This window comes from Zingiber officinale, chromosome 1B (genome assembly GCF_018446385.1).
Source record: "Zingiber officinale cultivar Zhangliang chromosome 1B, Zo_v1.1, whole genome shotgun sequence".
Taxonomy (NCBI): Eukaryota; Viridiplantae; Streptophyta; class Magnoliopsida; order Zingiberales; family Zingiberaceae; genus Zingiber; species Zingiber officinale.
In genome coordinates, this window is record NC_055986.1 from 25449316 (window position 1) to 25460829 (window position 11514).

At 41.3% G+C, this 11514-nt stretch overlaps 1 protein-coding gene across 1 annotated transcript; it reads left to right on the plus strand.

The window, feature by feature from the left end:
• Nucleotides 1–3518: 3518 nt before the first annotated feature.
• On the plus strand, nt 3519–5493 carry LOC122053331 (B3 domain-containing protein Os11g0156000-like). Its single transcript, XM_042615350.1, has 3 exons — nt 3519–4373; nt 4685–4866; nt 5007–5493. The coding sequence occupies exons 1-2, from the start codon at nt 3806–3808 to the stop codon at nt 4825–4827; spliced, it is 711 nt and encodes a 236-aa protein (XP_042471284.1). The 5' UTR covers nt 3519–3805; the 3' UTR covers nt 4828–4866; nt 5007–5493.
• Nucleotides 5494–11514: the final 6021 nt, after the last annotated feature.

An 11514-nucleotide genomic window follows, 5' to 3' on the forward strand; every position in this document is an offset into this window, starting at 1 on the left:
CATACCCGGCTAACGGAGAAGAACCCTTTTTTATATTAATCCTCAAAACCCCCGTAATCATGACGTGTTAGAAAATATTTAGTGTCAGAATATGACGAGTAATAGAATATGTGTAGCTACCTTTGAGGAACAGTTTGTTTTATGCACATGAATAGTCTTTTGTAACCCTCGTATTAATAAGGCAGCTGAGAATGTCATATATCAGAATATGCTAAGGAACGTCAAACAATGGAAGCTGCACGAACACCCTCAAAGGAAGGTTCTGTTTCCTCTATATGTCTTGGTGGCGCAATATTCTCTGTCAAGTAGCTGTTATTCTCTGATAAGTTGTTATGATTCTATGACAATGTTGTCTCCAGGAGGCAATCTGATCGACCTGGTGGTAGACCGGCTATATGCTGGGAGATTGGGAAGAGAAGTGGGCAAGAAAACCCCTTAAATCCAACCAGCTTTTTGGCCGACCGGTCATATGCTGGGAATTGTATTGTAGAATCAAGGAGTTGGGCCCCATACGCCCAATCGTTGCCGGAGCCGATCAGATTGATTCTGTGTGTATTAGTACTGAGGAGTGGAGCGACAAGTCCTCTAAATCCGAATGACTCTAGAGTCGACCGACTTCATGCTGAAGGTCTTAGGGCTGAGGGATGGGGTACTATGCCCTGTAAGTCCGACCAATCCTTTGGTCGACCAGTCGTATGTTGAGAATTGTATTGTAAAATCAGGGAGCTGGACCCCATATGCCCGATCATTGCAGGAGTCAACCGGCTTTATTCTATGTGTATTGGCATTGAGGAGTGGAGCGATAAGTCCCCTAAGTCCGAACGACTCTAGGATCGACCGACTTCATATTGAAGGCCCTAGCGCTGAGGGGTGAGAAGTTGAGCCCCGGTGAGAGTGACTCGATTAACTATGTGTACTCTGACTCTAATGGTCACCTGATCCCGACTTTAACTAACTTTGATCGTCATCTCATAACTGTCATCTCATCTCTAGATCCACTCATAACATACTATCTATGTATATCCACGCAGTAATCATTCCATAAAATGATATTAGAACTAAAACGATCGAGTCCGTGATAACTATCGCGATCGTTCTTATGAACCATGGTATTGATCCATAGTTACCACTACTTAAGCTTATCGATATGACAATTGACAACTAAGAAGCAAAATCACATTATGACAATTGCTGGAAAAATACTGTAAGATTACCAACCTAGTGCTAGTGGAGCAACACAACCTACCTCTCTATTAGAAACGTCTCGTTCCCACGGGCGTAATCAAATTGGTATCGTAGAATTGCATAGATTCGAATCCCGTAAAATTCCTTTTCTCAGAGAACTAGTTTTTTTTTCATCACAGAAAAGTCTCTAATGGCAGGTGCAGTGACTAGCGCATCGAGGTTTCTCCCAAATCACCTGAGGTCTGTGTATGCCTGCTGCCACCAGGTGCAGTGACAGTGACAATGATATTCAACCTCCCTCTGGCAACTACCATCAAGGTCTCCTTAACTATCATCGCCCTAATTGATGTGTTCTTTGTCTTTTACAGCCCAAACACCCCTAATCACGAATCATCGTTATCATTGAGATCTTCAATCTACACCAAATTTCTACCTACCTAGCATCCTCCACTCTACTAGTAGCAACAATCTTTCACTATACAGCTACATTCTGGAGCCGATCGATGACACTTTGTTACACTTTTCCCTTGCTTTCAGGGTTGCTGCATCGTCAATCCAAAAGGGATGTGTACTACAAACTGTTGATGTCGCAGCATGATTGATAACATTACAAACTCTACATGTCTAAGATGGTGTGTGAAAAGTCGCGGGATTTATTGAGTGAATCAAATAAGCTAAGGAAGGGTAGAAGCAATGGACAAAATTGGAGAAAGTGGCGAGGGCGTAGCTGATAATGGCTAGGAAGGGAAAGAAAAAGGATCAATATGGAAAACAATGTAGAGTGCTAGAAATGAAGGACAGGCTATCGGCGCAAGATGATAGCAGACATCATCTAAGGGGCACTTGACAAAGAGATTTGGATTGGCTATAGAGCTCAGATTGGCGATGAAGTTTAACATTTCTATATTTTTAATTAACTTGAGTAGTAAGTCTGATCTCACTCAACAATAATGTAGATGGAATGACTGACCTGATATTCTGCCACAGCAATTCTAGTTCATCAACTCAACAGTGACTGAAACGAAATTCAATTAGAATATAAATATTTTTATAAGTTCATTAACAAAAAGGTGAATTAATTGGCCGAGAACAGTCAGCTTGTACAATACCATGTGTTATCCGGTGACAAGATAACCCCACAAGACATGTAGGGAACTTGCAAATCAGCACAATGCTGCACAAAGCTTTCAGATGTCCACTCGTTTTTTCTGCACACGGAAATTAAAAATAGTCGGCAACTAAGGACCACGTCGAGGTGAGGTGGGATTAGCCGAAGCTTACAGGTGTAGGATTATTATATGCTTACAATGTGGGATGTAGGGCAGGCAGAGTACATCACACACAGCAACGGTAGCAGAGCAGTGAATAGCCAAAGAGTGGAAGAGGATTCTGAGGACAGGCTTTATACACGCTTGCGGCATCTAAAGATATCGGATTAGAAAAACCTCTTCTGTTTTTTCCGAAGCATTGGAAAATGAGAATGTGTTTAAATAATCACAGGATGGTACTCATTGAGCTGAGCCGGTGATGCAACCTACAAGTCACAGGAGAGAGAGTTAAACCTACATGAGAATTTAATTTCAGTCTGGGTAAAGGAAATTTATTACATAATCATCTTTTTATGATAAATTCAACCATTAAGCATTTGAATCTACATACTTGGTAAGATGAAGGCAATAACTAGCTTTGTCTTAATTGTGGTCTGGAACTCTCAGCCCTGATTTCTGCACAATATCAGGAAATGGCAATGACTAAGAAGACTAGTTGATATTAAACAGTGTAATGCCAACTATGACAAGTAAGCGTGTTGGATCATTCAGGAGTCAGGACCACAGCTGCATTATATTTTCCAACAGTTTGAAGTCGATCCAAACTACAGCTATCTTTACAATAACGCGTATCAAATAGCCAGTCGTAAAGGATGAGAAGTTTGAAATAGTCAATTGTAGTACAATAACACTTATGGTTATCTGATGAGCCGGTGGAATTCAAACTGCTCTAGTCATAAATTCCGGCTACGAGAGTCTTTCAAGTGTGTAGAAGTAGACAAGGAAAAGGTTTGATCTACTTTTGTATCAGATGTGTGGAAGACAGAGTCCCAGGGGGGAATTCTCCACAGGAATAGTAAAATTCTTGCATCAGTATGGAGATGCATCTGCACATTATTGAGAGAAGAGAAGAAAACTGACTCTTAGTAAAGTTGGCAGGAGTTATCAAGTGACAACAACCCACATGGAATATAATTGCATGGGGCTCACACTGGATGGCTGTGATGAGGCCACAAGGGGCACACTGACTTCTAAATATCATCACCACCTTATTATCATTCAGTCCTTACCAGTTTACTAAAAAATTAGCAACATTAGGATCTCTAAACCCTTGACTGTTCCATGTTCATCTAAGTATCACCACCTTATTATCATTCAGGTCAGGTCTCCCACGCACTTCTACAACTAATGCATCTGCCTCAGTACTAGGCAATTTGTCTCCCGATCCTTTGAAATATTTTGCTTCATTGGCTATAAATTGCCAAGTAATACAGGCTCGTCAACACCAATACCGTCAACAATAACACCATCTCTCCAATTCTTCCCACCTTCTTCTCCCCTTTCCCACATCAATGCCGCAACAGCATCTTCAAGCTTGGTCTTGGGAGCTGCCCATGCAGCAACACCAGTATCATCAACTCTGCCATGATGAGCAGCGAGAAGTCAGAGAACACATGTTTGAAAAGCCTCTGACTCCAAGTGATGTGGGCAAGCTCAACAGGCTCGTCATACCAAAACAACACGCTGAGAAATACTTCCCCTTGAATGGCAACTCTGGCGAGAAAGGCCTTCTGCTGAGCTTCGACGATGAGTCGGGCAAGACCTGGCAGTTCCGTTATTCTTACTGGACCAGCAGCCAGAGTTACGTGCTCACCAAAGGATGGAGCCGGTTTGTTAAAGAGAAGAAATTGGATGCAGGAGATGTCGTCCTGTTTGAGCGTCCAAGGTACGGAGGAGAACGCCTCTACATTGGATGCAGGCATCGAGGTGACCATGAGAGCACCCTACCGGCGCAGGTGGCTGCAGCTGTGCCCATGTCCGCTGCTGCAGGGAAGTGGACTGCTGCAGCTTATTATTCTGCTGCTTGCTCGAGCAGCTCCAGCTTCAGAACCGTGCAACAAGGCTCTTCTCTTCATGCAGGTTCTCATTTCTGAAATTTGAGTAGCACATGATATAGTTGATTGAGATCATAATCAAGGTATAAATTGGAACAACCAAAAAGATTTAGATTACTTCCGACGAAAAAAATAAGATTCAGATCACCTAGTAAAGGTATGGCCTTACACATTGAGAAGTCTAGACCTGCTAAAGCTAGAAAATTATTGGCTTGCACAAGAATTTGATAAAATTCATGTAGCCCAATTACCTCAGAGAAAATTCCATTTAATTATATCAAACAGTCAGGTAACAAATTGCTGCTGTATGAAATGTTATGTTGCATCCATTTGCAGGAGATCAAGAGGCTGTAGTAGTACAGACTGAGACAGTGGCACCAGCTAACACTAAGAGGTTGAGACTCTTTGGTGTAAATTTGGACCTCTGGCCAGAGCCTGAGCCACAGCCTGTGGCCTCAACTTCATGGTTCTTACGCTAGATTCATACTGAAAAAAATGGCAACAGCTCTTAGAAATAGGTTGGTCACAATGTCTTTATTTTTGTTTTTGTTTGTTGGAAGATCATGATGTGTCTGAAGACATCCCAACGTTGTTCAACCTCATGGTTAATAAATTTGTTCTGATAAAATATTGATGTTTTTGTATGTGCTTTTGACAGTTATCTGGAGCTGGTTATATGATCAGGAAGAAAGGGAATGAACGGAAGTTGGGAGTGGAAGAGAGGGGGAAAAAAATCTGAGGTCATGTTCACAATTCCAACCGATCAATCTACCCCCTCTTCAAAGATGACAACTTGATTGACAGAGATATGGAGGGCCTGGCAACCACTGCACGAGGACAGAAGCCGAGAGCAACTAGAGTAAGAAAAAGGAAGGGGGAGGAGATCCCTGGTTTTCCGGGCAATCTCCCCATCCATTTATTTTAGTTTTCTGTTTTTTTTATTCAGAATTTCTACTGTACACTACCTGTCGGATCTGATGGATGGGATATTGGATGAAGTCTCATGATAAATCAGATTCAAAAGTAGTAGAAGAAATGAGGGTGGGTCCTCTTCGACCTGTGGCACTGATTCTCTCGTCTCGTGGAATTTGTAGTTTTGAGGAAAGATCTAAAGAATCTGATGGGTCTTTCACTTTTGCCCTTCACTCATGCTCTTTCCTGGTTTATCCTATCTCAGCCCTCCATGCCTAATGGTCCTTGTGGAGTGAGAAGGGGATGAAGGATATGAGATAGGAAGCATGATATGAAATTTCCACCAAAAAAAAAAATATATAGTATGATATGAAAGTAAGAAGGAATAGAGATTACATGAAATGTACAAACAAAATAAACCTGCATATATCACTAGCTATTTACAGTGGGTGCAAAAACACGAGATAAGACATCTCGACATGTCCATATCTCTTGTCCTTTCTTTGCTAAATTTATAGTTCTTTCCTTTCTGCTTTATGGAACGAATGCTATCTAATTCCCAATTCGACTACTAATTAATAATAAAAATAGCACTTGAAAAGTTGTCATAGCTCTCTCTCTCTCAAGAGGCACGTTGAGAAAGGTAAGACTAAAAATTGTAGACAGACATAAATCTAGCTTCTCAACAGTTAACCTGCTCTGAGCTACCATGTCTCCTACTTTGATATTTATTATTATTGTTAAGTTGCATCATACTTCTTGCCAACCAATAATGCACATGAATGCATTTTTTGATTTGACAGGCCAAATCAAAACTTGACAAATGCACAAATTGTAGAGCAAAAACGTATAGAGTAAAACCAAGAGTAAACCAAACACCTAAATAAAGATCTAAGAATCACTCAAGTTGGTTCCTTTATCTTTGAATGAATTATACAATAGGATTTAACTTCCATGGATCACACTGATAGGTTTCTATTTAATGGGACAATTTACTAAACCGTACTTCTCATATTAGGTACTTATCAAATGACTCTATGTTCATTAATTCTTACCAAATCACACCCTTGCTTTTTCTTCTTATTTTATGTTTTGATTCCAAAATCCCTTCTAAACTTACTCCTGTCAATTTCAGCAAGATGATTTCAAATTTTTTACTCAAAATTAGCTTGCTTGAGTTTTTTTCAACCTAAAAATGCTCATTAAAGAGTCTCACAATGTAATGATGCATGAATATATAAATCAGTTTACATCTCACTCAAAACCAACTTATTTGAGTTCCTTTGTGCTAAAATTCCCTTTAAAATCCCTTCCATTTCACTGGTGCATAAATATGGGTAAATTCTGATGCAACCTGATGCCAAAGTCAACTTGCATGGGTTTAATTACCACAGAATGGTCCAGATGTTTAATTTCAAATCAAATTACAATATGATTTTCCACTTGAAATCGTCTTATTGCAGTTTATTTGAATCCAAAATGATTGTTTTGAGGGGCCCTTACACCCTAAAACCAATTAATAAGGCACCATTTGAAATGCCTATACAAGAGGAGTGTTCTACAAAGAGTGCCTAAGCTTCAATTTAATATTCCTAGGAAGAAACAAAGACAAACAATTTCATCATCAAAAAGGTTCCAAGATTCATCTGAATGAGGCTTTCAATTATCATATATAATTATCACAGCCAAATCCACATAAAGATATCTTGTCTGCCCTTACATAAAGGAACCATGTGAAGGGGGGAGTTTCTTCTTCTAGTGGATACACGGTACGGTTGACAGAGAACCAGAGCTCATAATATATCAACCCTGGACTTGCAACTCCACCATTTTAATTCCCTAAAACCTCCACAAGTTTCCCTAATCAATTCTAGCTACGACAAAACAGTAGAGATCCTACTCCGGAGGCCATCGGAGGACAATGCCAATTGGGTTGTCAGCATGTGAGAGCATTGCGGCGGCATCATAGCAAGAACATGCCCACCCTTGGGAAAGGATGATGCGCCCAATAATAGGTCTGCGCTCAACATGCGAACAGTGGCACAATCCCCTACAATATGGTGGGCATGATCACACTTCTACCTACCCATATATTTATCTACTTAGGTAATCTTCGTCGTCAGCAGAACTTATGATGCACGACATCTTTCAAACAAGTGAAATAAAATATTTCATCTTCAAGAACATGTGCGCGGTGACGACAGATTTAGCTTTGATTTAGCAGATGCACATTTGGAAAATGGGAGGAGGGGCCTACTTGAGTTGAGGAAGATATCGTCCGTTCGGCTTGCCTCTCCGCCGCCCCGACCGTGTCCTGATCCCGCCGCCGGCGATAGCCCGGATTAGTTCACTCCCAGCTCCCTATCAAGTAAGTTGGGTCGGATTGGTACAGAAATTGCCCCATATAATCGCGGGCTCCAGCATTATTTATAGCCGGTCCATTAGTTCTCGCCTCTCGGACAACGTAGCAAAGCCCGGCCCAGCTTGCAATTCGAGCCTCCCTCCTCGTTCTTCAACCCTCGATTGCTCCACGGCGACGCCCTTCGGTCTCTCCTCTCTTCCGCCCCTTGAGATGAAGAAATGGCGGGGAAGGGCAGAGTGGGATGCGATCTGATGGACTCGTTCTCTTTTCCTCTCTTCCTAGTCTTGCGGCGGGCATCGAGCTGAGCGACGCTGACGACGCCATTGACGTGCACCGCCTGATCCAGTACGATCTCGCCAGGTTCACCGGGTATCACGCCTTGATGTTGTCGACCACATTGCAGACGCTCCTCCCCTGGCCCTCGCTCTCGTAGCCGACCTCTCCGAGCAATCAGTGTGACTAAGTCGTTATGATCCGAGGGAAGATGGGTCAAACTGTCCTCTATAGAAACCAGGTCGTTGTAAGTTGGAAGGAGATGGAGCTATTAAAAATATCTTTTGAAAAAAAAAATAATAAATCTGATTATCCTTGTACGATCTAGTCCCATAGAATTTTTCCATCTGCTATTAAGATAAATCAGGAAGTGCACGAGAAGGACAGTCAAGAAATTCAGCATCCTTTAGTTACGTGTTTCATTTGAAGGAAAAATTTCTACAAATATACTATAGCTGGGAATCGAATCATGGGTATTTGGATGATAACTTGAATGTTCTATCACGGTACCATAACCCTCGGTACACTATCAAAAATATCTTAGGAGATATAGAAGGATGTCATCATGTATGGCAAGGAGAATCAAATCATCTGAATAACCTGCAAGAAGTAAAGGAGAGCATAAGAGGGTTAGAATAGATGCTAGGGTACTCTAGCTCATCCACTCTAACACTCACTCAACTCAACTCTTGTGAAAAGGGGAGTCAGCTACCGTGGCTTGGAGGATCTCGATTCTGACTATGTTTGAGTTAGGAAAGTTTGGCCATGAAAATGATAAGGTGATATGACACTAGCTCAACCCTTGTACGAAGATGAGTCTGCTTGTACGAAGGGGAGTCCGCTTGTACGAAGGAGTATCTACTATCGCAGCCTGAAGGATTCCAACTATGTCCGAGTCAGGGGAGTCTAGGCCTTGAAAATGACAAGGAGTTATTGTAGGAACTTTCGAGCCGCAAAAATCGCTTTTTTGCGTTGCGAAAAACCTCGAAGTTCTTGCCACAGATCCGTGCGAAGATAAAAATTTACATATATTTAGTTTTCTCCTAGATCTACACTAGATCTACATGGTAGAAATTATACCTTTGTAGCGAAGCCCTTCGCTTATCCCGCTCGTCCAAAAGTTACCGGATCTCGTAGAGTGTCAAGTGAACACTCCTCTATACGTATCCACACGGACAAGAGATAGAGAAAAACCACTTAGAGTGTGCTAGCACTCTCAAGGGGTTTCGGCAATGGAGGATGAGGGAGAGGGAAGAAGAGAGGAGGAAGAAGAAGACTTGAATTCCAATCAATGTATGGCCGACCACTCTTGAGAGGTTTTAAACCTCCATGTAATACCAAGAGTCATGACTCTTTGTCTCCCTCACGAGGTGACACACACTTGATGTGGCCTTGATGATGTGGAACATCATCATTGGGCAGCCCCATGCCAAGTCACAAATGATGTGGCATTTGGTCAAGTCAAACTTGACCCTTCATCTTCTCTCTCAAGTCAAGTCAAACTTGACCTCTTATCTCCCATGGTTGATCAAATCCAACCTTTGATTCAAGTCAACTTAATTTAATGAATCTCTATTCATTGATTTAAATTGACTCAATGAATCATAATCTAAATTAGACTCATTGGACACATGAATCAAATTGAGTCCAACTCAATTAGTCTAATTTGGATTACTCTTAATCCAATTTAGTTCATCATATGAACCTAATCCTCTTGGTCCATTATATGAACTCAATCTCCATCTAATTGCCCTTTGTGTATGACCCTATAGGTTCTTATAACGTTGGCAATGCTCCTAAAATCATTTAGAAACATAAGTAATGAGCGGTATCTAGCAACACATCATTACTACATTACAAGAATGTTGAGATCCAACATCACCTTTGTGACTACTAATTGTGACTCTCACAATATATGATAATATCCTTCTATCCTATACATCTAAATTGATCAACTGAGGCATAGACCGTGTCATCCTCTAATGAATTTATGTCTTGAACTGCAAGTAGACTCACTCTAATCAAATGAGCTCAATATCTCATATTGACTCATTTGGGCATGTCCATGCACTTAGTGGTCTCACTCTATCAAGAATCATGATGTCACTCCCGTCATATAGGAGAGATAGATCCCATCTACATCACTCACTTCCCTCCGTATAATTTGTTCCATACCCAGTAATCGCCTTTATAGTCCACCCAGTTACGGGTGACATTTGACGAAGTCAAAGTATGCAACTCCTTATGTAGGAAACCATGGTGACTTTAGATCCAAGGACTCATAGTCATACTAATAGTCACATGAGAAAGTATATGACACTCATATAACGATCCATGATACTTTCTCATGGCGGGTCATTTAGTATACATTCTCCAATGCATACCCATGTGTCAACTTGATATCTCTATATCCATGACTTGTGAGATCAAGTCATCGAATTGACTTACATGCTAGTCTCAGTGTATTAACATTATCCCTGAATGTTAATACTTGACTAGGAATGATTAAGAGTAGTGTTCTCTATATCATCTCACTATCGATTCAACCAATCGATTGATATAGATAAGAATCTTCCACTCAAGGACGCTATTATACTTAGTTATTTGGCACCAATACAAGTATAACAACCATAAAGAAATGCCTTTATTAGTATATAGGAATATGATACATCGAGTCCATACAACAATCATCATATGATTGACTCTAGGGCTCTAACTAACAGTTATAGTATTTGCTCGACCTTTTATGCGAAGGGAAGTCCGCTACCGCAGCCTCGAGAATCTCGACCCCGACTATGTCTGAGTAGGAGGAGTTTGAGTCCTAAAAATGACATAATAATACGATACTCGCTCGACCCTTGCATGAAGGGGATTCCGCAATCACATCTTGGAGGATCTCAACCCTTCTATGTCGGAGTCGGAGGAGTCTAGGCTCTGAAAAGGATACAACGATACGGTACTTGTTCGACCCTTGTGCGAAGGGGAGTCTGTTACCGCTGTTGGATACGATTTTACGAATCAAAATCTTGGTGACATCGATCGTTGAAAGTCAAGTTTGACTTCAAAATCGAAATCTACGTTTCACGTAAATAAATCTGAACTATTAATTTGCTCAAAACCGATTACGGGTGAATGAGAAATTAATTTTTCAAAGATGTGCTCAAATAACATTAAGGAAAAAGATGGGGTTTTAGTCCCACATCGTTAACCGACGAGAGCCAGCATTTCCTTATATGTGTTGCTGTGCTAATGTTGTTAATACAAAAGCACAGGTGCTCTCCACCCTTGGGCGAGCAGGTGCTCGCAGACGTTGTCGTTGTATCTTGGGAACGAATTACTGCTATTCATGAGCACCATAGCAGAGCTGTCACGCCCGCACCCACGCAGTTTAATAGTAAAAACCAAACATAAGCAACGATGCATCCAATATGTAGCAAACAAAGTGCAACAAACACAAGCAATAAATGCATCATGCATATGATGCCAATGACATGTCCTAGTCACCCCTAACGCCAGTCACCCATCTCACACACGATGGTGAGACCGAGTGGGTAGGGCTATGACAACCGTGCACTCTACCGTCACTGCTCCTAATGAGTGACCGAGTGGACGGGAAACT

Excerpts from the sequence above, each read along its gene's own strand:
- LOC122053331 (XM_042615350.1), top strand. The coding sequence starts at position 3,806 with ATGCCGCAACAGCATCTTCAAGCTTGGTCTTGGGAGCTGCCCATGCAG. Across the intron at positions 4,374-4,684 it reads AGGCTCTTCTCTTCATGCAG|GAGATCAAGAGGCTGTAGTA; the intron begins GTTCTCATTTCT and ends ATCCATTTGCAG.